At 41.4% G+C, this 27,973-nt stretch overlaps 1 protein-coding gene across 5 annotated transcripts; it reads right to left on the reverse strand.

Annotated features, from left to right (window-relative positions):
• Positions 1–275: 275 nt before the first annotated feature.
• Positions 276–27,973, reverse strand: TFDP1 (transcription factor Dp-1). 5 transcript variants are annotated; one of them, XM_079972891.1, is made up of 12 exons: positions 27,823–27,973; positions 25,497–25,579; positions 15,004–15,070; positions 11,771–11,877; positions 10,851–10,972; positions 9,262–9,427; positions 8,841–8,987; positions 7,821–7,889; positions 6,529–6,680; positions 5,243–5,409; positions 3,749–3,830; positions 276–1,540 (listed from the first exon to the last, which is right to left on the reverse strand). In XM_079972891.1, exons 2-12 carry the CDS (start codon positions 25,506–25,508, stop codon positions 1,390–1,392), a joined length of 1,242 nt encoding a protein of 413 aa, XP_079829017.1. In that variant the 5' UTR covers positions 25,509–25,579; positions 27,823–27,973; the 3' UTR covers positions 276–1,389. The 5 variants fall into 5 exon arrangements, with proteins under 5 accessions (XP_079829017.1, XP_079829019.1, XP_079829015.1 ...); XM_079972893.1 differs by lacking the exon at positions 27,823–27,973 and adding an exon at positions 27,661–27,793 and having other exon boundaries at positions 8,841–8,984; XM_079972889.1 differs by lacking the exon at positions 27,823–27,973 and adding an exon at positions 27,661–27,793.

Consider the following 27,973-nt stretch of genomic DNA (forward strand, 5'->3'; position numbering starts at 1 on the left):
ACACATTTTACTAAAGCTCCCTTTTATTTCAGGCATATCTCAATCATTTATTCACTTATACATTTCTATGATCGGAGGCATTATCCTAGGGATTAATTGCTTGTGAATGCAGTGCTGTTAAAGTCTGTCTCTCACAATTTATGTAGAGATATAAATACCTACCTACTTACCCATTTAAAGAGCTCTGAAACTCTTCCAAACTGAAGAACTATATCACAAGTCAAAACACAACAAAGCAGAAGGTGAAAATAATCTTGATTAGAGAAACAAAGAACTTGTTAAAAATGCCCACGCGCTTTTTATTAATAAAAACTAATAGTGCCACAATTAAACAAGTAAAACAAACTGCTTATATTCCATAAAATATTACAGAAAAGTTTATTTGTGTTTCAATAAAAAGACTACTGTCTTAGAACAGGCAGCTGACAGTATTTGTGCAGTTAATTCTTTGTGAATAAATTTTAAAAGACTACCACCTGCCCTGAAATTTCTTTTATAAAAAAATGAAGTATTAAAAGTGATTGACAAATTTTGAGTTAAACATAAAACATTCTCTATATTTAATTTCAACTTTATAATAGATTACTGGAAGATGTTTAAGAAACAAATATAAACATTTGTTTCAGTACATGTCTTTTATATGATAGACTTATAGGTATGTAAACAACTATATAACAAATTGTTTTCAAAATCTGCCTGTAAGAAATCAGGCAAATTTTTATCATAAGCAAAACTCATCCCAAACCTTCAAGACATTTACACAGCTGTGCCAGCTTGGCAGTAAACATTTGCCAAAAATTGTATTTCATATGTCCTAACATTCAGCAAACACAATATATAAATTTGATGGAATTACAATGATCAGAATAATTTTTAAAAGGGAAATAAATTCACACAATTTCCGCAAACTAACATTTAAAAAGAGGCTCTTTTGTTTGTTTCTTTGGACTCTGCATGATCAGCAAAATATAACATTTGTTTGCTATACTTCAGTACAGAAGTGTCACCTAAATGCACTCTAAATAAAATGCCATTCAGTGTATGCATTTTTGACAGGTGGACAGATTTTATTTTCCATTAAATGTGGCTACATTTTCAAACTTAGCAACAACACTTAGGGGCAAAATGCATTTTCCTTCAAGTTAAAAATTCTAAGCAAAGAGTAAATAAAGGTTCTGCATTAACACACTGGTATCAACACACACATCCTCACCACATGTAAAAAAATCTACATAAAACAAACAATTCTTTTTACTTTACTGGAGGAGCATTTTCAGGACTCTTACCAGTATCTCCTTGATGGGGCAATTTTATGACAATTCTCTTCCTAGAATTATTCCTGAAGCTTGCTGAATTTTAACATTTAAAAAAGTCTACACGCAAAAAATATCAGTCGTCATCGTCATTTTCATTAAAGTCCTCGTCATCATCGTCATCATCATCTCCAACATAAGACACTGGTGTCTCTACTCTAGAGCCGCTGTATTGAGATCCATTGGAACTTGTAGCTAACATTCCATCCCCTCCATTTGAGTAGTCACTGAAACAAAAGCAAATTGGGATCAATACTTTTAACTGGTTTTCCATTAATGCATCACGTTTTTACAACACAGCTATGCAGAAGGAAGGGTGAGAAAAGGAATGTGCTTAAAAATATTTTTGAACTGAAGTCATGCAAGGTTGCTACTGGACCCCAGGGACTTTGCTCGTATCTTTGGCTAGGATGCCAGGATCAACTGCTGTGCCTTCCTGGATTCAATGGCAAAAGGAAAGAAAAAGACTTTGTGGGTATGAATTGGGACCAACTTCTCAACACTTCCCTATGGCTGCTCTACACTATTATCACCCTTTGGGCTTCAAAATGCCTATTAGGGAAACTATTAAAGGTAAAGGGACCCCTGACCATTAGGTCCAGTCGTGGCCGACTCTGGGGTCGCAGCGCTCATCTCGCTTTATTGGCCGAGGGAGCCGGCATACAGCTTCCGGGTCATGTGGCCAGCATGACTAAGCCGCTTCTGACGAACCAGAGCAGCTCACGGAAACGCCGTTTACCTTCCCGCCAGAGCGGTACCTATTTATCTACTTGCACTTTGACGTGCTTTCGAACTGCTAGGTGGGCAGGAGCAGGGACCGAGCGACGGGAGCTCACCCCGTCGCAGGGATTCGAACTGCCAACCTTCTGATTGGCAAGCCCTAGGCTCTGTGGTTTAACCCACAGCGCCACCTGCGTCCCGTAGGGAAACTATTAGGCAAAACAAAAAGTGAAATTTGCACTTTGATGAAAGAAGCACTTTCCTTAGGAAGTCTCAGCAGCTGCTGATAAGATTTTATCTGGCTAACAACAAAATCCAACCGACCAGAATCCATCACCCGCTACCAAGGAAGCCTCCCAGATCAAGGACATCGGTTGGTTGCATTTTTATTGGGTAACATGTTTTCTGGCTGATCTGCACCCGCGCACAGGTCACTAGACCTCTTACAAAAACCCTGTTCCTCTATGTTAAAAGCTTGGGTTGCAGCTTCATATAAGCAATTATTAACCTGCACTGCAGGCTCTAAGTTGGTTTTAAAATTCTGGGGAGGGAGATATTGGGGAGAATACAGGTGGTGATATTTGGAATGTACTGTATTGGCCTGAATATAAGCCTCACCCCCCCCCCCCAATTCCAACCATGAAAAGTTAAAGTGTGGCTTAAATTCACCTTAAAAAAATGGCTTTTACGGTATCGCAGCTGAAACAGACATACGGTAAAACGGAACGGGTGTGAGTGCCTGTGGAATTTTAAGGGAGTGGTTTATATTCGGATATTGTCTTTTTTTCTTTTCCCCCCTTGAATTTTAAAGGTGTAGCTTATATTCGGGTGAGGCTTATGTTCGGGCCAATACAGTAATATGCTCTATTTGGGCAGTAAAGTCGATTTTGGTCCATATCAGGGAAACCACACTTTTAAGCTGTATCGTACATGGCATAAGGACCGCAGGGCAAATGTCATACGCCTCTCACGTTGACAAAGTTGTGGTGCTAGGGGAACATACTTCTACCTCTGGTGAAAGTGTTTGTAGGTCTATACATTTTTGGTCTCTGGTTTTTAATGAAACTAAGCAGTCAACTTAATTACACCCTCTTCTTGCTCTCCTATTTTTGGGCATGACAATAAGATGATTATATTGAAAGATTTCGTTATATATTTTGTTGGCTACTGCAGGCATAGGCAAACTTGGCCCTCCAGATGTTTTGGGACAACAACTCCCATCATCCCTAACAGGACCAGTGGTCAGGGATGATGAGAATCATAGTCTCAAAACATCCGGAGGGCCGAGTCTGCCTATGCTTGGGCTACTGCACGCTTGCCCACCATACAGAAATTGGAATATTGCCGTTTTGGAAGAAGTTACATGCCATCTTTGAACTTTGCAAAGCACAGCTACATCGGACACCTTCTATCCAGTTGAGCGGGATTTTATTTTGTATACAAATGAACACCACTTACAACAACTTACACCAGCTTCCCAGGAAATCTGGACTTTTGAGTTAACTTTTATTTCGTTATGTGATATGGGAATTGTTAATATATGTGATTTCTGCCACCTTTCATCCCTATGGTTTCTTTTTGTTTTTCCCTATATCCCCGTATGCAATACAGTTTTGTTCTGCATTAAAATCAATGGGGGCTTTTTTCCCCTCTAAAAATGAAGGTGCTTGCCATTTGCCAGGTTTATCAGTATTTAAAGAGAAATCACATCTAACCTGTTTGAAAATCTTGTCCCATTTGAAGCTGAACCTGATGAGGATGAGACATACACACTGCTTATTGATCCCTGAGCCATTTCTGTAAAGGAAGAAAGCATTATGAATTCTGCAGCATTGATTCTGTACTAAACACAAATCTAATCCAAATATTTTTTACATGTAGTGAAATTTTGTACAAAGTGCCCATCACAAAAATAAAGTAAAATTAAAGCAGCTTAAAAAGAAAAAGAAAAAAAGAAGTTACATGGCCCATTAAAGTTCCCACTAAAATATAGGAGCACTGAATAATCTCTAAAGTGCATACAAAGCAGAAGAAAAATGGGAGGAAAATAAGTTTGGGTGTACAAAGCCTAATTCTCTAAAGGGATTCCATGGCATAAAAAACTAAGTGTCTCATTAAAACACCCCACTGTATTTTAGTAAATAAAACCAATTCTATGGAACAGCAGAGGCAAAGATGAATATGACAGCTTCCTTTTACTATGAAAATATTGATCATTCGTAACTGCTACACTTACAAGTATGGAAAAACGTGCTAAAACGAAATCAGACTTGGTTCAAATTTGCTCTAGTAGCTGACAAGTACATATTTATCAAGCCAACCACTGCTTTTCATTATGCATGATCAATGGTGGCCAGCAGTGAAGAATGAAAGAGCCATATAGTGTTGTGGCTGCCAGAGATCTCCTAGAATGCACTCCAATCCAGTTAACAATTATTTCAAGGACAGCTTTGTTAATTTTGATGTTCCGCAGTCCTTTTTGATACCAACGGAGGATAGCACCATAGTAAAGGTAAAGGTACCCCTACCCATTAGGTCCAGTCGTGACCGACTCTGGGGTTGCGGCGCTCATCTTGCTTTATTGGCCGAGGGAGGCGGCATACAGCTTCCAGGTCATGTGGCCAGCATGACTAAGCCGCTTCTGGCGAACCAGAGCAGCTCACGGAAACGCTGTTTACCTTCCCGCCAGAGTGGTACCTATTTATCTACTTGCACTTTCATGTGCTTTCGAACTGCTAGGTTGGCAGGAGCAGGGACTGAGCAACGGGAGCTCACCCCGTCGCGGGGATTCGAACCGCCGACCTTCTGATCGGCAAGTCCTGGCTCTGTGGTTTAACCCACAGCGCCACCCATAGCACTTTACACACAATTCTCCTTTCTGCAATGATTTCTAGGATTGGCCTGGCACCTAACATTTCACAATCAACTGCTTGATAATCCACTTCTATGTTAGTGAAGGTAACTCCACAATGATTTGATGAAGTTACTGAAGTTATTAGAACTTTTATTTCCATCATTTGGGGGCAGGGAAGTTCTTAAGAACTTTTCACTCAGAAAATGCTTATTTAGGCAACTGTACTGATAAAAGGCTTTGCAAACTATTTGTATCCTATAGCGCTGCATATTGCAGTTGTGTCAAGTTCCAATGGCAATTTGGTTTCTTATCCACACACGTTTTAAATATAAGGAAATCTTTCACAGAATCTTACCTGTCACATATGGTTCAAGAGCTTTAGGAACCAAGCTCCTTGCATTTTTTAGGTCTTCTGCTGAGCAACTTCCAGATTCTAGCCCAAAAGCCATTCCCATGCGCTTTAACACTTCTATATCATCGTGTATTTCAAATGCATTGTCAAAATTAAATAGGTATTCAAACCTACAGAAAGTGGGTAGAAACTGGTCAAAAAGCTATGCACATAGGGTTATAAAATTTTCTTCCAAAGTGTACCTTCTACTAATACGCAACTTTTAAAAGATACAGCACATTTTGATGCTGTTATACAATTCCAACATTGTCTTTTAGCAAGCAGTAGTCTCAAATATTTCAATATTTCATATATTAGTAAGATAATTGACCCCATCAAGACCAACACTGTCCAGTCTCACTGGCAGAGGTCTTTTGTGGAGCCCTACAGAAATCAGTGTTGAGGAGTGTAGCTCACAGAATCAGCTATAATCTCATCAGGTTATAGAATGTTGAGGCCAGCTTTTTCACTAGTAGCACCAATGTGGTAGAATGTTCCACCTGCTTAAATACAAGAAGTTTCAACAGTGTTCCCCTGGCTCTTGAAGACATACCTGTCTAGAAGCATTCCCACCCTCCACCCCGCCTAATCTCCTAAACTGAACCTCCTGTTTTAACCTCTGTGCTGCTTTAATGGGCTTACTTTATTGTACATTTTTAATTGCGAGTTTTTATTTTAACATTTTGAATGAACTGTTTTAGTGTGGATTTTCATTACGTGCGTTTGTATTTTTTCTATTGTTTTTTATACTTGTAAGCCACTTCGAAACCACTTAGGCAATTAGGTGGTATATAAATATAAAATAATAAAACCAGAATTTGCAACCCCAACTTTGTCAGTATTTAAGAGATTAGTCCATTTTCCTGCATAAATTTCAAGCTAGCTCCATGAACATGTACAGCGGGTTGCAGCTTTGCTCTCCCCTTGCAAGAACATGAGCAATGAAACTATGCTCCCTGGCTTACTGTGTTATGATCGAATTGGGGGTCCTGGTTTGTTTTGCTTCAAATAAACCACAACATGAAGGGCAAGATTTCTTCTTTGCTTACCGGACATTGGTTTGAGCAAAACAAACCATGTTCCCCAGTTCATATATAATGCTAAGACAAGTACCATGGTTTGTTGCTCCCATGCTTACTAGAGGGAGGAGCAAAGCACGAGCCAATCCCTTATTATAATTTTTCATGCAAATGCAGCCAGTGTATTCGCAAGGACAGAAGAAAACACTCATTTCCCTACTAGCAACCTACTTGTCATTAGAAATACTGCAGTCAATCACAGTCTTCTTGCTGGTGTTCACAATGATAAATGGCAAATGAATGACAGAATTAGAAGCTGGTGGTCTGTTTGCTTGCTGTTCTGCTTGACGATTTCGCTGAACAAGATTCTTGAAGGCAATTTGCTGTTAAGGGATTTAAATATAAACAACTTCATTTTCTTTAAGAATAGGAAAACAATTGTGAAGGCATGTTTGGCATTAATTCTTAAATAAGAATATTTAAGAATAATTAAACAAGTAACAATAGTATCTATAACCAAGCATTTCTGGATTAGACACTCTAAAGTTTTGAGAAATGCCTCCTTTTTGGTTACTAGGTGGCATGTGTTTAAGTCTACACACACCCACACACACACACACACACACACAAAACACACACCCACACCCAAAGTGGAAGGTTTTCCTCCAGCTCCAAAACAGAGTCCAGAACATGGGAAAAAAATCTAACTTCTACAAAGTGAATAAACTCTGCACAAACTTTTTAAACATAAGATCATCCGTAAAATAGAAGTAAAATAAGATGAGGAAAGACAGTGGGGGGTTAGGGAAGAGAAAAATCTGCCTAATCAGGTTGGGTTGACCAGGAAGCTGAAGAAAAGCCTATTCCCTCAGTGCCATTTCATATATGCAGATACTGCCTGGTTACCAAGAGGAAGTACTTTCCGGAAGTAAAAAAGCTGCTGTTCTTGAAACCCCAGAAAAATGCAAAGAAGACTGTCTAATAAACACCCCTGAGGTTGTTCCAGTTACCGTAATTATTATTTTTATTCCCCTATTTAATTCTACTCTATCTTTTAGGGCAGGCCTAAAATAAAAACAGGAGACACAAAACATATAGAACAGAATCAGATGATGTTGCATATAGGTGCCTGCAATAATCAAGAACGAAAATTGTGTAATGCCTTATTGCTAAAGTGAATTAAAACCACTGGGAGGAAATCATTTCGCCTTGCCAGACGGAAAAATCTCCCCTCTCCAATCCCCATGCACTGTTCTGGGGAGTTCTCTCAACCCTCCAGAGCTGATTTGAGGCAGATAAGGGGGGGGGAGCACCTTTCCAGTAGCAGGAGCCCTTGCCCTGGCTTCTGCTAGCGCACCTTGTTGACTTGTCCAGCCCATTATCCTCTTATTCCCAGTCATGTCATTTACTTATGTGGGATAAAGTAAGTGCTTCAGGGGGAAATTGGCTCATCTTAACGCATTAGACAACTGATAAATAAATATAAATTGATTTGGCAAGGCAAACAACAGTTCCAAAAATACCTGAAGTATTAGCTCTTGTAGTTGTGACTGTTTTTGCTTTATTCTTTCAAGTCTTCTCTGTCGCTCCACCTTAAGAAAAGAAACTTTGTTAGTTTTAGAGAGGAGCTGGGTGAATTTGAGAAGTACCATAGCTACATAATGCTCTGTATGTGGCCTAAAATCCAAGGAACCAAGAAGTTCATTCTGTGAATCTAAGGGGGCTTTATACTTGGTTCTCAAAAAGCAGCACCCTGTCTCAAGTAATATATACATTTGAAACATAGGCAAGATTCCAAAGCAGTTCACAAGACGGCATGAGAATCGGCTGTTTTAGATTTTTTTTTTTAAATCCAAGATTTCATATCTGCTGAAATGAATTCCAAACATCATTTGTTCTTAAACAACAACGACAGTGTGGCAACAGCCATAAACCCTCTCTCTGCATACAAGAAAATCTTGAACACCCAGAGCTAACTACCATCAAATGATACATAAGCCTGTTCAGAGATTATTTAAAAGACAATCAAAATAATTCAACCAAAAATGTATCTGTTTCTTATAGTGAAGTCATTCATAGAATGAAGGGGTATTAAACAGAGGTGCTTATGGAATCTGACCCTATTAGATTCTAAGGCTCTACTTCACTGTAAATATTCCCTAAAGTGGAACTCAAATTTTCATTATTAGTTACAGTGTTCTGGAATATTTCCAGAACTTGGGAGGAAGTGTCAACTGTCTACTCCCTCTGTCTTCCGCCAGCACTTGGGAGGTTCTTACCCTGAAGATTTATTTTTTACTTATGAAATTTTGCAAATGCACAATCATTCTCAATTAAAGAAAGTTATGATTTTGAAAGCCAGATGTGCAGAATGAATTATTCCACCACTCCAAAATCTGGGTCTCCAACCAGAATGAAATCCTGTGTGGAACCGAAGGCATGCCGCCATCTTGGAACGCAAGTGAGGGAATCTGTTCATCCCGAGTAATCAGAAAACAATATTAAAGAAATGCTGCAAATGAGAAATGTCCACCACATTTTACCTCTAAATTCTGACATTCCTGAGCTGAATTAGTAGGTAGGCCAATCCATTTTATTTCTTTCTTCTCCTTGGAAATAATGTTCATGGCCATAAGGACATTTAAGGCATCATAGACACGTCGTCTAATATTCTTCTGATCATAAGCCTGCTGTTGAATTAAGAGTATTAGAATATCTCTGATTAAACTATTTTAAAGATTTTATCCAGTCATTGAACGGCTGAGGTAATATCGCAACTTTGTCGGTTAACAGAGTAGCATTTCTAATCTTGAAAACCAGAACTTGAATTTTTCATAACACACAATAGACACACTGGGAGAGAGAAAGCAAAAGGAAAGGGGCTGTGTCTGCAAGTAGGTAATTTGTAGCATGCAGGAAAAGGGTTTGTTGTCTCTACTAAATTCAGAACATGAATATATTTACCGATTCATTTGGTGAGATGTGTGCATCTGCGGTACTAAACTCTGCAACTAACTCATCTGCTACCTCATTGTATGAGGTCGTTCCTTTCCTCTGAACCTTCTCACAAACTTTCATAGAGAAGTGCCGCAAACCCTTGCCATTCTTCTCACCCTTTTTGTTGCGCTTCCTATAAATACAGATACAATGAGTTACACACACACACACGAATCCCCAAAACCAATGAGACGACTTTAGGGTGGGTTTCTTTTTTTTAAGAGAACCGATACCCCAAATCACTTGTTTCATTAAACCTTGTGCAAAAGAAGGCTTCATCAATAATAAAATATGTTCTAATGGTGGCAGTGTTGGCCCACTGCCTTTAGGAATTTGTCTGCATAGAAGCAGAACTCATATTTACTTTGCCAAACCTTTATTGGGCATTACAAATAAAGTCCATCATAAAACGTCCATATATAAAATATATATAAAAACAGCCAAAAACAGTAGCAGAACGCCTCAAAACAGTATTTTTAAAGAAATGCAATGGCACTGAAGAAACTGTTTTAATTAACGTAACTTGTTGGTTTGGACACCCACGTCTGACCTAGACACGCACAGTTAAAATATGAGAATATTATTATTACTATTATTATTAATACCCTGCCCATCTGGCTGGGTTTCCCCAGCCACTCTGGGTGGCTTACAACATATCTAAAAACATAATAAAAACATCAATCCTAAAAAACTTCCCTAAACAGGGCTGCCTTCAGATGTCTTCTAAAAGTCAGATACAGTGGTACTTCTGGTTGCTAACAGGATCTGTTCCAGAGTCCTGTTCACAACATGAGCAGAACACAACCCGCGTCTGCGCATGTCGCTGCGTCTGCGCATGCAGCGAAACCCGGAAGTAACCCTTTCCGGTACTTCCGGGTCGCTGCGGGACGCAACCTTAAAAAACATATCATGAAGCAAACGCAACACGAGGTATGACTGTAGTTGTTATTTTCTTAACACCTGAGTGCGTTCCACTGGGAGGGTGCCACTACAGAGAAGGCCTATTATGACAATAGGCATACATTCCTATTACTTGAAACATTTTGAGTTTGCTTATAACGTTATTCAAAGGAAACTCTATAGAAATACACACCTTTTTCTACCTTCAGATACCAACCTTTCATGAGGAAGAAACGAACTACAAGTTTAAGAGAACTGAATGCAATTATGTCCTCGAGTGGATGGAAAGGGCTTTGGTCCAGGGAGGCTTCTGCTGGCAGGACAGTAAGTGAGGTGATTGTCACTGACCTCCCCCTCCCCTGTAGCTCTTTGCATCACCTCCCATGGTGTTCTGAAGGGTCCTCCAAGTATCTGGATCACATGGGGAGCTGTCAGGGAAACTGGCAAACACTTATCTCCTTCCCTGATTCTGCTAACATAAGCCTCCAGGGATATCATTGGATTCGGCCCAATATTTTTCAGCTATTAGCTAACTAGCTGGATATGAGGCCCAACTTTAGTTACCAAGAATAAAGCTTTTGAGGCATGCGTTTTCCTGTGAATATGTTGTAACATTTTCCTGTGAATATGTTGTAACCTAACTAAATTTTACTCACCCAGCAGACCAAGGCGAAGAATCTGCAGTCTGGTTCTGCGGTACGAAGTGTGTGTTGGGTGTATGTGGACTTGATACCAGAATAGTATTGGGGGCTGAAGGTCTCTGAGGTGTACCAATAACCTACAGTTAATACAAAACGTCAGTTAATGCCACTCCTATTCAGATGACAGTGGTACCTCGGATTTTGAACAGAATCCGTTCTGGAAGACCGTTCGACTTCTGAAATGTTTGAAAACCGAGGCGCAAAGGGCGGTCTGCAAATTCAATGGAGAAAACTGGAAAAAAACTGAGCAGAAGCCGTTCGACTTCCAAGGCGCATTCAAAAACAGAAGCATTTACTTCCAGGTTTTCAGTGTTTGACTTCTGAGACGTTCAAAAACCGAGGTAACACTGTAATTATATTATCTTCCTTAGTATGGAAGCCGTAATTTTATACTAGATACATTTTAAAAAGTAAAACCACAATTTACATTTTTAGTGGGTATTTTGCCCAACCAGGAAACTCTTAAGTTGGAATCAAACTCTAACTTATATTACGTAGGCATGCTTCTGAAAGAACCTCATCTAATAGTGCTCTTTTCCACTGAAAGCTGCCAAGTTAAGTGGACCCCATGGTTCCTATGTAGATCTCAAAAATTTCTAATGTACAACAGAGGCGGCGCTTTAGATGTTTCCAAACTAAAACTCCCACCATCCCTCATCACTGGGTGCATTAGCAGAAGCTGATAAAAGCTGCAGCACACCAACATCTGTAGGGTCACAGTTTAGTCACCCCTGACGTAGAACAATCTTATGCATGTTTTCTCAGAATGTGTTCCAATGTTGAGGCTGACCCCAGCAAAGGATTAATGTGGCACCTCAAAATCTACAAGTTACATATCACAAATGAATCAGTAGGTTTCCCTACAGGCCTCGTACCATTTGTTGTGCAATGTTGACATTAGATTGTCCAAATGTTTTCGGTAGGAGTTGTTTTCCAAGTGTATTTACTGCGGAAGGGTGAACGGCTACTAATGAAACAACACCTAAAATACACAAATTGAAAAGTTACAAAATGGTAACAAATAACTGGCAACACAATTAGCATCTGACTAGGCAAACTAAAGAGGTCAGTCTAATATTTAACCTAATTCTGTTGCACACGTCCAAGTTAAAATGCTTTTAAATATGTGAGAGCGCGAGACATTCTTTACTTGAGCAAATGTTAGGATGAAGTCCTCGAGATAAACCATTGAGCTCAAACATAATAGCTCGATTTAATTCTCTGCAGACAGAGAAATCAACGTGCCAAGATTAGAATCCCTCACTATAATACATCTGACATACTGACTTAAACTACTACCAGAAACATCTGCTTCGCTTCAAGATTAACTTCTAAATCAGGCTGGAGAATCTATGGCCTTCGTGATATTTCTGAACTTCAACTCCCATCATCCTTTAGTAATGTCTTTCATTTTGTAGTTGTGTGATCTGTGCTCATACTGTATTGTGATTGCCATTAGCTATAAACCATAAAATCTACTGACTGAACTCCCATCATCTTTGACCATTAACCATGCCAACTGGAGGGTCAGAGGTTCCCTACCAAGGTCCTGGATAAATCTTGTCAGCCACAAGTCAATATGAAGAAAGCTTCCACATCTCTTTACAATCGCATCCATTTTTACTTGGAAACAGCCAGTGTGAAGCATACACAGAACTGCAGCCTGTGTCTCCAAGACGTCATGAAGACAGAAGTTTTTAAAAGTTCTATATGAGCAATGCGTATATGCATTTCTGTATAAATGCTGCCACCCTGTGGTACAAAATATTTTATAGAAGTAAAATTTTAGAATGGTAGAAAGTAAAGTGAAAAAGTATTCTATTCACTTGAATAGCTACAGAATATTAGGATGGTGTATATGCAGCCAATTACCAACCCACCCTTCTAAGTAGTTAAATACAGTCTTGTCTGAAATAATTCAGGAGGGATTTGATGACTAAAGGAAATAAGAAAATACCAATCAGTTTCTGGCAAGTAGCATCTGAGATTGGAAGAGATTTTTAACATTAACTATTCTAGTGTGCAACTTTTTAAAAGTGTGATCTTTATGAGACACCAGTATAGCCTAGTTGATTGTCTTTCTTTTGTGCAGATGGCATTATACGCCTATTTTGAGAATTAGAAAATTGCAGTCGCAACCAAATCATGATAAAATGTTTGTGGTATAAGTCAATAAGTTGATTTAGGAAACTAAAGTAATAACAGTTGTTGTTGTTGTTGTTGTTGTTGTTGTTGTTGTTGTTGTTGTTACTATTACCCCCGCCCATCTGGCTGGGTTTCCCCGGCCACTCTGGGCAGCTTACAGCATATCTAAAAACATAATAAAAACCTCAAACATTAAAAACCTCCTGATACAGGGCTGCCTTCAGGTGTCTTCTAAAAGTTGTGTAATTCTTTTATCTCCTTGACATATGAAGGGAGGGCGTTCCAGAGGGAGGGCACCACTACTGAGAAGGCCCTCTGCCTGGTTCATTGTAAATTTGCTTCTCGCAGTGAGGGTACCAGCAGAAGACCCTCGGAGGAGGACCTCAGTGTCTGGACTGAACGATGGGGGTGGAGACGCTCCTTCAGGTATACTGGGGCGAGGCATTTTAGGGCTTTAAAAGTCAGCCCCAACACTTTGAATTATGCTTGGAACGAAAGTGGAATGGTTCTGCTGAGAAATAACTGTATCAGTCTCAAATGTATTCTTACTCACATTTGGATGCCCTGTCCCATAAAAATAATTTTATTAAAAATCTAGGATACAAACACATTAGTAAATGAATTGAAGCTTTATTTGTTACAGCAGGGGTCAGGACCTTTTTATAGGCCTATGGCACATCTGGATTTTTGAGCAGGTGCTATCCCCTTCGGTCACTTCAACTGAAGACTTAAGATTCCAAAGCCTCACTTTCAGAGAGTACTGAGTAACACATTGTCTCTTTCATAAACAACTATGAAACAGATATAGGTTGCCGCTGTGGCTCCCCTCAAGCAACTCTATGTCACACAACATGGTCCTGCTCAAAAGTTGCACCCTTTGGGTCAAAGATAAACAGCTGCATAAATAAGGCCTTAGACGTATCCATGGGATTCAAAGATGTTGCTGATGAACTACAGTGGTGCCTCGCAAGACGAAATTAATTCGTTCCGCGAGCTTTTTCGTCTTGCGATTTTTTTGTCTTGCGAAGCACGGACTTTGGAAAAGCTTCAAAAATCACCAAAGTCTTCAAAAACCTCAAAAAAGGCTACCACACCGCGTGCTATGAGTTGCTCCTCGAAGTGAATGCTCGGTTTTAAGAAAAAGGAAACAAACTTGCAAGACAAAGGAAACAAACTTGCAAGACGTTTTCATCTTGCGAAGCAAGCCCATAGGGAAATCCGTCTTGCGAAGCAACTCAAAAAACGAAAAACTCTTTCGTTTTGCGAGTTTTTCGTCTTTCGAGGCATTCGTCTTGCGAGGTACCACTGTACATACCACTCTGGAATCTGAGTGAGGAGCAATGTGACTGGCTGCTGTGGACACTCATGATAGCTAAACACATAATAATCCTATGAGAAGATGAGAAGATGCCTTTTCCACAAGGGGAAAGTGGGAAATTATTGGGCACATGGACTCCCTACGCAAATTCATGGCAATGGTTGATGACAGTATTGGCTGCCACTGATCATGTGCACTTTTTAAAAATTGTTGTTGTTTAATGTATTGTTTTTGTATAAAGTATTTCTTTCAAAAATTCAGTGAAAACCTATAAGTAAGAAAGACTGAACGGTCAATATGTACACTTTCTTCTACAACAAACACCATTGTGCAGGTAGCATTACATGCCTAGGATATATTTACTGACTAAAATTTGTACACGCTGCCTTTCAACTGCAAAATTTTAAAGTTTACAAAGTACTAATAGATCTGGGTCACTGTGAGAAAGACTAGGCCCAGGTGTCAAGTGTGGCTAGGAAAAAAAGCCATTGCAGCCCTGTTGAGCCCACCAGGGTCTTCAGATAAGAGGAATGGGACCCCTTCCCCACCCCAAGGTTTCTCCTCAAACTTGAAGCCAGCCTTACTACACACACAGAAATCTTACTTCATTAAATACGAAGGCCAATGACAACAAGAGTTTCTTACCTTTTCCAGGACTAAGATTTTGGTCTATAAAAACCTTTAATTCTCCATTAGCTTCAATTAGACCAGCCTATGAGAGAAGACACATTTTATTTAGATGTAAAGTACTTTGTAAACAAATTACATTTCCAGGTCCCAATAGGTTTTGCAAGGGACCATCCACATCCATCATCAGGTTATAGGTTGCCTTTGTGTCCACAAATGCATTCTGTGATTTGTTGGTGGTATTGTTATCACTCTCTATAAAAAATAATTAAGATCCATGAGGGTCTGTGCCTTGGATTTTTTTGTGGTCCTGGCAAGCACCAGATCTGTGATGTTTACTGTGCAGGCTTATCATAGCACTCTGTTCCAGGTGTGCATATAGCTATACACAAAATCCCCATTAGCCTTCCCCCTTGGTTCAGGCCACACCTTGTTTTGTCCTAAGGAGTTGGGGAACTTGCACATAGGCACATACACACTCCCAATGCCCCATTACGCATACAGACTTATCAGCTGGCAATTGTGCAACCCAGCTCTTAGTAAGAACAAAATATGCAATATTCCGACCCATTACACACCCACCGCAGAAGCAAGCAACTATGTAGACTGCTCTGATCAATACATGGTTGACATTTGTCCTCTTTACCAGGGTCATGGGCTTCTTACACCAAAGGAGTTAAACTATCACATACATTTTCCTTTCAGATGCCTCCCTCTGGCCCTAAAGTGAGTTTTGGAGTTTTAGCTCAAAGTTTCTTTTTCAACTTAGGAAAGCAAAACGTTTTAAAATGTCACCAAAGCTGCATTTCACAAGGATTACAGTTGCCATAAGACCTCAAAGGAATTCAGCCTGGAGGTCAGACCAGGGTTTGACTGCCATCACCAGAACTTCACAGCAGGTGCACTGGAAATCTGAAGTACACACAGTTGTTTACTAGCTCTTTATAGGCCTACCCTGTACCCTAGAGTGCACTGCCAGCCAACTCACCAATTTTGCTTCTTGATGACTAGCACATGAGCAAAGCAACTAGGGAATTATTTCTCCAAGACAGGACTGCTGTGAACTCTTAGGACTGAATCAAACAAAATGTAGGTATAATAAAGAGAAGCATATCTTTAAAATAAGCCAGCAGCCTGCATTATAAAGCTCTACATATTCAACCCTTAGCACGTTTACAAGCAGAGCAAAAATTAAAAGTACTGTAAGCACAAGGAATAAATTTTTATCAAGTTTTTGCATTTTCTTACCTTACTCCCCCCCCAAAACCCATCATTTTTCAAAGGTGAGACTTTTATTGTGGTTCCCTAGGGCAACAATTTCCACACTTTTTAAATTAGCATTGGAGATTTAAAAAAAATCAAAGCTCCTTATGGCAACTCGAAACGGAATAAGATGATTTAGTTAACAATACCATTTGGAATAAGTCAACACGTTAATGGCAAAGATGGAGCCCAGATTAAAGGATAAAAAAAGGTAAAGGTACCTCTGCCCATACGGGCCAGTCGTGTCCGACTCTAGGGTTGCGCGCTCATCTCGCTCAAGAGGCTGGGAGCCAGCGCTGTCCGGAGACACTTCCGGGTCACGTGGCCAGCGTGACAAGCTGCATCTGGCGAGCCAGCACCAGCGCAGCACACGGAAACGCCGTTTACCTTCCCGCTACATAGTGGTACCTATTTATCTATTTGCACTTAAGGGTGCTTTCGAACTGCTAGGTGGGCAGGAGCTGGGACCGAACGATGGGAGCTCACCCCGCCACGGGGATTTGAACCGCCGACCTTATGATCAGCAAGTCCTAGGCACTGAGGCTTTACCCACAGCGCCACCCGCGTCCCTTGAGATTAAAGGATAGAAAGCCACTAAAATAAGAAAATTGATGGCTTAGTAAATGAGAAGTTCTACCATTTTTAGGCATGCAAAAGAACTAAGAAGGTATTTCAGTTTGGTTACTGATGCTTGGCACCAATCAAAACTTGGAACAGCTCTCTTGGATTTACATGGAAAGGAGAGAGAGCCAGGTTTAATCAGCATATTAATGGGACTAAACTTCGCAACCCCGAGCATTCTCAGCAATTTCATGTAGCTGTTAAACAGCATGTGGTACAAGACAGAACCTTGAAGGACACTACAGTCAAAATGTCCAAAAGGAGTCAGCCCCACCCCCAGCCCCACCTTCTGGAACTACATCTCCAGGAAAGACTAGACTCGCAGGGGTCAGCAACCTTTTTCAGCCGTGGGCCAGTCCACCGTCCCTCAGACCATGTGGTGGGCCAGACTATATGGGGGGGGGGGGGGAAAATGAACGAATTCCTATGCCCCACAAATAACCCAGAGATGCATTTTAAATAAAAGCACACATTCTACTCATGTAAAAACACCAGGCGGGCCCCACAAATAACCCAGAGATGCATTTTAAATAAAAGCACACATTCTACTCATGTAAAAACACCAGGCAGGCCCCACAAATAACCCAGAAATGCATTTTAAATAAATCACACATTCTACTCATGTAAAAACACGCTGATTCCTGGACTGTACAAGGATTGAGAAGGCGATTGGGCCGCATCCGGCCCCCGGGCCTTAGGTTGCCTATCCCTGGACTAGAGACACTTCAGGGACATACATCCCCACTTCCAGTTCCAGGTACACTAGGGCAGAGAAAGTTATCTCCATTCAACAAGCAAATTTAGATTGAAATGAATCTGGAGAATCCAGCTCAACGAAGAACATTGGCACTGAGTGCTCAATCACCTACCGGTAACTCAAGAATGCAATACTACAGACTAGCTGAATATTATCATTTACCAGTGGGTCATTCCATATCAAGTGATCCAACTTTTTTACCTCATGTCATCCAATTTTCTTAATATTTTGTACACTTGTTGAATGATCAAAACTAAGTTTAAATCTAAAATTTTAATTTTTTTATCTCGTGAGTGAAAAGTGGCATGGAAATATAATAAATGAAATGAAATTCCCTCAACACAAATAAATTATCTGCAATGATTGAGACTGAGGGAAAGAGAACTGGGGGTTAGAAGTCCTTTGTAGCAATATATGTTGAACTCCACAAAATGCAACAACAGATAATGAACCAAGTATCTTAAACATGACCAATTAGGCATGTAAAACACTTCTATGGAAATCTGAATTTACCCCTCCTGCTGTAAGATAAAGCCCCTCTCCCACCGCATCATTTTAGGCTAAAAGTTGCACTTGCTCCAGCAGGAAAACTTGAGCAGTTAGTTGCATTCACATCTTTCATGCAGTGTCTTCTAACTTGCCCTTCTCCTCAAGCAGGTATGACTGAACAGCGCCCAAATCCAGAATGCCATATCTTCAATGTATAACTCCCACCTCCCAAATTTCTTAACATTGGTATAAGAAAGGCTAATTAACTGGAATAAAAAAAGAATGCTTTGATGTAATTTTAAGAAAATACTTGATGTGTACAAATATTTTCTATCAAAATCAGGAAACCAGCTGAATTCCCTCAGAAGTCTGATATACCAGTTGGATATGGAACATAATACTCTAGAAGCTGCATAAACAAACAAACAAACAAACAAACAAATTACTCCACAGACATTTACTGAATACATCTATTTTCCTATTGCAAAAAAATGCTATTTGCCGTGCTTTGCTTGGAGCTAGATGTAGAAAGCAACAACAAAAAAATGTTTGAGTGATAACCCAACCCACATTTCTTGAAATTCTATATACTTTAATGGTAAATTCAATTAAGCTACATGCTACATACAGAAAGAGTCTATGCTTTTTGTTAAGTATTACACATTATTGGCCACAGATACATGCACTGCTATGGGGATACTAAAACACATATGCCAATATACATTATGTTCCTTACGTTTAACTCAGTCTTCTCTGAACACGGTAACTGCATTCACACCCCATAGTAAGCTAGGAATAATATTTTAACATGAATATGCAGATTACTCTCACTTTGCTCTTCCTCGCCAGTGAGCGGAAGCAGCAACTTAGCACTGCATCAGAACTGGGGATTGTGGCTTGTTCCACTCCCGCAAATGACACTCTTATGTCAAGGTTTGTTCTTGACATACTGATCATGATTTGAAGGAAACAAACCATGTTTCCCAGTTTGGACATAATGGCTAGCCATGATTTTAAATTATTTTGTTTCCAATGATTCTCGTAATTATTTAGTTTCAGTTGTTACTTTATAACTCGATAATATAAGCAGCATAAGCAGAGTATGCAGCCCTCTCTGAGAGGACAATCTCTTTGCACTAGAGAACTTGCAACATTTCAAAAAGCCCTTTTACTTCAGGGTAGAACAAGGAATAATTATATAACAGCACAGAGTTGAACTCTATAGCCTGGCTGAGCAACAAAGAATTGTCAACAATAATAACTCTATAAATGATGTATTTAATTACTGTATTTTTCTGTGTACAAGACGAGGATTTTTTTACCAAAAAATTAGGTTTAAAATTGGGGCTCGTCTTATACACAGGTAGTGCAGAGGGGGGTTGGCTGATTTGTTGCAGCAGCAAGCGGGAGATTCTCTGCGGCAAGGGTTGGTGGTGATTGGCTGCTGCTGTGGCAATAGGGTGGTTGATTGGCAGCTGCGGGTCTTCAGCGACGCGTACGATTTTTAGCGGCAGGTAAGTGATTTTCGGCAATCATCCCCCCCAAAAAAGCTTAACAACTCTGGGCCATCCTCCCCAAGAAAAGCTTAACGACTCTTGGAAATCCCCCCCCCCCATTTTCTTAATTTGGAGTCGCCCAAAATAGGAGGCGTGTTATACACGGAAAAATACGGTAGTTAACATATTGATTTGAACTAAATAATAAATAATAATAATAATATTTTTTTATTTATACCCCACCCATCTGGATGAGTTTCCCCAGCCACTCTGGGTGGCTTCCAATCAAGTGTTAAAAACAATACAGCATTAAATATTAAAAACTTCCCTAAACAGGGCTGCCTTCAGGTGTCTTCTAAAAGTTGTGTAATTCTTTTATCTCCTTCACATCTGAAGGGAGGGCGTTCCACAGGGAAGGTGCCACTACCGAGAAGGCCCTCTGTCTGGTTCCCTATAACCTCACTTCTTGCAATGAGGAAACCGCCAGAAGGCCCTCGGCGCTGGATCTCAGTGTCCTCAGACTGCCCCCACAACTTGCCACTCTTTGCTACCTTAACATTGAGTCCTCTTTTACGAAACTCAAAGTACAATAGTGCTAGCAAAGTTTAGGCTGTAGAGGTAGCAAATTGACCCCCCTTGACTTCCTGGATTACTGCCCCCACCAAATTCCTTCCTGCCAATAGTGCATCGTTTATTCTGTTCCTGGGCCTTGCTGAGGCTGTGCCTCAACCCTACAATCTCCTTGGCTTTCCCTTTCATCACAGATCCATCAGAAATTATTTTTTTCAGTTTCCTTCAGTCCGTTGCCCACTTTGACATACTTCCTTTAATTACACTGCCTCTTTGTCAATCTGACTGGCACCTTTACCCCCTTCTCTATCTCCAGAGACATATAGCAATGTCAGTTCTGCTCCCATCAGTCATAGCAGCAACCATTCAAAAGCTATTTTAAGTATGTCATAGGACTTGGGATGTTCTTTCTTTAAACAGCCACCAACCAATGCCACACACAACCTCCTTAGGAAAGTGCCCTCAGTTTCAAAGGAATCTGCCATGCTGCAAAGGATGTGCGCTAATATTACTCAAAGAATAGAAGTGCAAAGACTCCTACTGCACACTGATTACTTGTGCAGCTCTTTGGAACCTGACTACATGAAACATACATGTACAAAAGCAAGAAACTATAAACTGTGCAAGGTACTGCTTTCTCAGTGGATACGGAACTCCTTCTTACAAGATTAACATATTGCAAATTCACTTAAAATAAACGTATGGGTAAAGTGAAATATTGTGTATCAAATATTGTATATTTCATTTGTGGGCATTTATTCCATGCCCTCTACTTGAAGGTCAAAGGTTGGGCCACAACATCATATGGCATACATCACTGAATAAAAAGCCGTTAAAATACACTTCATCTGAAACAAAAATTGCCTGGAAACAACACAAAGGCCTGGCAGAACTAAAATGTCTTAACCTGCCACTAAAACCAAATGAGAGTGGGATCTGGCCTGATACAAGGGGAAAGACAGCTCTGAAGTCAAGGTGCTACTTCCAAGAAGGCCCTGCTCTGGGTCAACTAAACCTACTTCTGTCACTGATGGCACAACCAATAAGGAATCTCCCGCAGATCTCAATTCAGAGGCAGGATGATCCTGGAAAGGTGCTATTTCAGGTAGGTGGGCCCCAAGCCATTTGAGCTTCATATATTAAACTCAACACCTTGACAAATAGCCAGCCAGTGAAGTTGCCTCAGGGCTGGCTCAATATGCTTGAGGCACCTAAACTTGACAGCACCCAGGCAACAGCTGCAACCTCCAAAGGAGGCCCAATGTAGAGTCATCAAAATTCCAACTATCCTTATCCTGGAATGGCAACAGCTAGGGAATCGGGCGTATCTGGTGATCAGAGTCTCCAACAATAAGGTAAAATAAGGAGTGCCCCTGGATCACACAATTGCTCCTTTAGGGGGAGTGCAACTGCATTCCAATCGTAATTTCTGGACCCAGAAACCAATCCATAGGGCCCCTGTCTTCTCTAGATTCAATTTCAGCTTACTGGCCCGCGTCTATCCCTTCAGCTCCCGATTCCAATAGATGTAAGAGATGAGGCAAGGTACAATCAGTGTACTGATGATACATCGCCTCAAGTCCCCTGATAATGGCTCCCAACAGCTTCATGTAGATCTTAAATAGCACAGATCCCTGCAGGACCCCATGGTATAATTACCATAGGGCTGAGTCCCACAGCGTCACTACAGTCGTACCTTGGAAGTTGAACAGAATCCGTTCCAGAAGTCCGTTCGACTTCCAAAACGTTCGAAAACCAAATGGGACTGTAATTCTAAAAACAAAGCTTAGGTTGAACACGGATTATCAGCAATACATTTTAGAATTTGCAGTGTACTTTCAAAAGAAAAACAAGCCTCATATTTCTCTGCATTTGCAAGGACATGTAATATCCTGAGGCCCTAAACATGGCAGGAGGAAATTGCATTATAAGTGACTTTGTAATTGTGTATGTTTATAAAGGAAATCTGAATTTAAAACAAAAGTGTTAAGTCCACACTTACCTCTTAAACTCAATCACAACAGTTTATCAAACAGAATTAGTTAGAACCATAGAGGAAAATAAAACTTTTTAGTTTTAAGTATCATAAAAGCAATATACTGAATTTATTGTTGTTGATGCCTACTGGATCCAGGAAGCAGCAAGTTTTCACAGATAGTATTCTAGAAATGCCATCTTGCATCTCATCAGGATGATCCAGAGTCCATATAGGTGATCTTGTATTCAAGATGGAGAAATTATATGTGAAAAACTAAATACACCCTTACTGATCCATGGGAATTAAGAGGATAAGTAGCAGACAGGGGCTGCTATTCAAATACCCTTGCTTAATTGATCATCAGCAAGTGTGCCCACCTCCATAAAAGCTAAAGTTTTAGTAGCTTGCCAGTCTGGAGCATTCAGGTGTGTTTTAACACAATGCCAAGGAGGAAAGACAACACTCTTAGAGAAGCAAGTGCTACTGCCCATAAAACTGGAAGGGTTCCAAGGCCATCTCCAACTAATGTTCTACAGCGGAAAAGGTTATTCAAAAGTGGAAAACATTCAAGACCGTTTCCAATCTTCCCAGGAGTGGACGACCCAGCAAATTCACCCCAAAGTCACTCAAAGAAATTGCAAAAAACCCAAGAGTTACATCTCAGGCTCTAAAGACCTCAGCTAGCATGTTAAATTTTAAAATTCATGACGGTACCCATAGAAAAAGACTAAACAAGTATTGTTTGGAAGCATTTCCAGATGAAAGCCTCGTCTCTCTAAAAAGAACATGGCAGGATGATTTTGGCTTGCAAAGTTGCATCTGAACAAACCACAAGACTTCTGGAACCATGTTCTTTGGACAGATGAGACCAAAGTGGAGATGTTTGGCCATAATGCACAGCACATTTAGCAAAAATCAAACACAGCATATCAGCACAAGCACCTCATACCAACTGTCAAGCACGGTGGTGGAAGGGTGATGATTTGGGCTTGTTATGCAGCCACAGGACCTGGGAACCCTGCAGTCATTGAGTTGGCCATGAGTATACCAAAGTATTCTACAGTCAAATGTGTGGCCATCTGCCCAACAGCTGAAGCTTGGCTGAAACTGGGACATGCAACAGGACAAGGATCCCAAACACACCAGCAAATCTACAACAGAATGACTGAAAAAGAACAGAAACAAGGTGTTGCAATGGCCCCGTCAAAATCCAGACCTCAACCCAACTGAAATGCTGTGTGGGACCTTAAGAAAGCTATGCATAAACAAATGCCAGCAAACCTCAATGAACTGAAGCAACGTTGTAAAGAAGACTGGGTCAAAATTCCTCTACAATGATGTGACAGATGGATAAAGTCCTACAGAAAACAATTACTTAATGTTATTGCTGCTAATGGTGGTTCTACAAGCTATTGAATCATAAGGTGTACTTAGTTTTTCACATATGGCTTTTCCATTTTGACTTTATTTCTGTTAAATAAATCATAACACGGTGTAATAAGTCATGTACTTTTATTCATTTGAAGTTGTATTTACCTAATTTTAAGACCTGCTAAGAAACATATGATTGCTATTATGTCCTGATATGTAAAACCACAGAATTCAAAGAAGGTCACTTTCTTTTTCCCATGACTGTAAGTGACCTTCCTTGGTGTTTCTGTATCTCTACAGAGATCCAAACAAAGATCTGTTACTTGTCTCTAATCCCACATTATTTTTGCAGTGGATATGGGCTGCAAGACCACAAAAGCTCTCCATTTTACTTATAGCATTTATAATGGCTCAATTTAGTTGCCAACCAACATGTTTTGTTGTCGTTAACTAGTTAGCATGCATAGTTGTTCAGGGGAAAAAATTCAAAATGGGAAACTTGATTTAAAACAATTATTTTTCTGTGTTTTTTCTTTTGCACTTTTAATTGCCTAATTTAAATTAACTGCAGAATTTGGGACCTGCCAAACTAAGCACAGCCCTCTGTCTGTTTGTGATATCCGAGTGATATTGTAAAACAGGGTTTGTTAAGTACACACCAGCCTACAATACATGGTTGATGAATTGTTTAGCTTGATGTGTTATAAATTGTGGAAGCCTGCTCTAAATCAGTGGGATTACCCATACTGATTAAACTTATGCTCATTGATGAAACTGAACTGACTGTTCTAGTTTGCAGGACAATTACAACAACGGGAGGAAATTATAGATTCCAGTAGCTAGTTTTTTGCAATTTCAATTTTAGGTCACGATCTGAGTCTATGATAAATACCTTAATAGGAAATTCAACAACTCTATTTTTTTTAAGAATAGGGCACAAAGAAACAACCAAACTGTCATATGCTTTTCAATGCTGAAGGTGTGGTTCTGCTAGAAGAGGGCTAGATTAATAGAAGGATAAAGGTGTACCTTCTATTTCAGCCAGGCAATATCATACTTAAAAAGACAACACTAAAAAGGTTTTTTTCATTCATGCCATAGATGATCAAAGTCAGCATCACACAAAATCATATGACGGACAAACAGCTTATTACAGATCCCCAAGCCTATAACTTTTTAGTGTAAACCTTCTACTTATATTGCTTTTAAGAAAGCAGAGCAAAGCAAAGCAAGTGTTAAGCTATTATTGGAGCTATACTAGGAGCCATTGGGCTAGCAATAAACATCCTGAAAGGTAGAAGCCTTCCCTAGTTTATTCACATGTGAAATGGTGGGCAAAAAAAATTATACCTTCATAATTATGTGGGGGCTGCTGACTCAAATAAAACTGATTCTGATCCACAAACGTGTAACTGGCCTTCCCTAGTTTGGAATAAAGTGAGAACACAACATAGTGACTTATGGAATTCTGCTAAGTGTTTCATGCTACCCTAGTACAGCAGTATAGGATGCTGCTACTATGAGCATATATACCACCACTACAATATACCAGATTCAACACTACTCATCATTAGAAGAGATGACTTGTCATCTCTATGACACTATGCTAAAAGCATCTTAGCCTAAATGATGGGGATGTAGCCACACATATTTGTGATATGCTCCTACTGATATGCTGCACTGCCATTATGCGGCACAGGATGGAGTCAATGCAGCTGGATAAACACCTGCTTATTTGCTGTGTAGATGCAGCTACATGAATACATAGGGTAACAGTGAATTCCTATATTTATTAATGCTAGTGTTACCTTGGGCCAGTCACTGCCTCTCAGCTAACCCACCTCACCGGGTAGTTGTGGGGATTACCATATACATCACCTTGAGCTCCTTGGAGAAAAAAAGGTGGGATACAAATACAATAAGCGAAAACATTATCTGTAGGACCATTACTTACAAATATACTTACATCTTTTGCCATGTTACTTAACCCAAGAAATCAGTTCTTTACTTGCTTGATTGCCACAGGTACGGGAACAGTAGCACTGTATTCTAAAAATGATAAATTAAAAGAGAAGAACTTGGGTTATTGCAGGGAAACACATTTTAAAATTGAGATGGCTACATTTTCTTGACTTTCAGCACGGGGTTGTAAAAGTAAGTTACAGTCTGAAAGACCCAACTTAAAGCCTTCATAAATTAAGAGCAGCTCCGTCTCCAAAGCGTTTGGCCCCTGATCTTCTGAGAATATAAAGGCAAGATGGCCTGAACTGACAGGATCATAGAGGTGGGGGTGGGGAGTTGCACCCTGTCCAGCTATGCGCTGGATGACTGAAAAGCATAAATATGCCTCCTGCATAAATCTGCATGCAGCCCCCTTCCAAGAAGAAGGGGGAGCGGGGTGGGGGGCTTTGCTCCTGACCCATTAACTGCAGAACAGTTGCTAGGCCTCAGGGGCCCAACCCCCTACTGCACTCCCCCCCCCCAACGCTGAACAAAACACACACTGCTTCTCCATGCGAACATGCAAGCAGGCCCTGGAAATTTACATGCTGCTTGGGGGGGGGGGGCGGGGGGAGGAAACTGGTCCTGAGAGTCCCTGTGAAAACCAGGCGAAGCAGCATCTGCGCTCCACAGAACAACTCCCGCCAGCCCCCGCCTCCTGCACCTTCCCGCCCCCTCTCCAGGGCCTCAGAAGCCCGACCAGAGCGCGGGGAGTCTGAGGCTGGAGGGAAGAGACGGGGGGCCACCCAGGCACCAACCTCACCCTCAGCAGACCCTCCTCCTCGCCCGCCCGCCCCGGGGAAGGGGGGAGGGAAGAGACCGGGGTAGAAAGAGAGAGGGGAGGAAGGAGGAAGAGGATCCTCGCATTAAACCGTCCCGCCTAAGCGCTTCCCACCGCCGCTGCCTCCTCCTCCTCCTCCTCTTCGTCTCCCACCTGTCTTCCTTTTCGGTCCCTGCAACCCACTCCCCTGCCCAAGGCGCCGACGGTACCTGAGGAACTAGAGGAGGAGAAGCAGGGAGCAAACTCCATCCCCCACAACACACTCCCGAGCAATCCCCCACCCACAGCGCCGCTCTTGCACGGAAAGAGAGAGAGAGAGAGATGCCAACTGCACATGTGCAATGCACGGCCCTCCTCAAAACCCCCTCGGGGGTGGGGAGAAGCAGCCGAGGAGCAACACCATCACCTCTAGGCTTCCTCCTCCTCCTCCTCCTCCTTGCAAGGCAAAGCAGCTGTGTTTGTGGGGAGATAAGGTTGAGGGGGGGCACCTTTCTGCTCTCCCCCCCCAAACCTCCGGCCACAAACATACACACACTCCTTCAACTGCACCAGAATGAACTCTGCCAACAATTACGAAGCGACATAAGTGTGCATGGGAAATGATAATAAGAAGTTGCCCGCCCTTCCCACAACGTCTTTTCACCCCTTCCAGCGCCTCTCCACCCCAACCCCTCGCTTTGCAAGCCTCTTTTCTTTCCTTGGTTCCAACAGTTTCCAGAAAGTGTGAAGTTTTCCTGAAGCAAAGGAAGGGACACTTTTGGAGGGGGGGGTGTCGTCCGCACCCCCACCCAACACGAGTACATTTCAGCCATCCCTTAAGGCTGCAGCCGTGTGCAGGCTTACTTGGAAGCAAGCTCCACCGAGACTTTTGCATGCTTACTGGATAGAAAAGCAGACATGCATAATAATAATAATAATAATAATAATAATAATAATAATAATAACAACAACAACAACAATAATAATAATGGATCGGCCGCAATCCTAAACAAAGCTTTTACCTGGGAGTAAATCGCCACTTAAAATTAGCCGCTCTTTCTTCTTCTACCGTACTTGGGTTAGGGATCGGGGTGCAGAGCTGCGATCCGATGCACAATTGCTGATTACTTGGAAGCAAGCCCCCCCCGCTTACTTTCGGGTAAACATGCACGGGATCGGGTTGCAGGCAACAACCCCTCCTGCTCCTCCTCCTCCTCGCGAAAGCGCCATCATTCCCTGCCCCTGCCAAAGCTCACCCAGCCAAGCCGCGCTCTCCTTCCTGCCTCGCTTTGCTGCCTCCTCCCCCCCCCACCCCCAAAGCTTGGAGGTTCCCCGGCGCCGACCCGCAGGTTTGACCCCCTTCTCACACCTGTTCACGCTCCTTGCACGGAATGGGGCGGATGGGGAGGAACGGGGCTCGCCGCTGCCTCCGCTCGCCCTCCCCCCCTCCGCCGGCGGTCCCGCGATTCTTGGCTTTTTGGCGGTTGGCACAGAAGGAAGGCAAGGGGGAGGGAAAAAAATTGAAACTTACACTTTCGTGCGTCCCTCCCGGCGTGACGCTGCGCGCTGACGTCACGGGGCTGTAACGTGCCCCACATAGGCACACGCGGGGCGGCGAACGAGCTCCCTCCCACATCCCATCGCCGCTCTGCCGCACGCTCGCTCGCTCGCTTCGGCCGGCC

This window comes from Podarcis cretensis, assembly GCF_951804945.1.
Source record: "Podarcis cretensis genome assembly, chromosome: 4".
In the NCBI taxonomy this organism is placed as follows: domain Eukaryota; kingdom Metazoa; phylum Chordata; class Lepidosauria; order Squamata; family Lacertidae; genus Podarcis; species Podarcis cretensis.

Bases quoted from the DNA above. Each gene is read 5' to 3' on its own strand.
- TFDP1 (XM_079972891.1), bottom strand. The intron at 6,681-7,820 runs GTATTTTTGGAA...ATCCCTTAACAG, and splicing joins TACAAGAGCTAATACTTCAG to CAAATTGCCTTCAAGAATCT. The intron at 1,541-3,748 runs GTTAGATGTGAT...CTTTTGTTTCAG, and splicing joins GGGACAAGATTTTCAAACAG to TGACTACTCAAATGGAGGGG.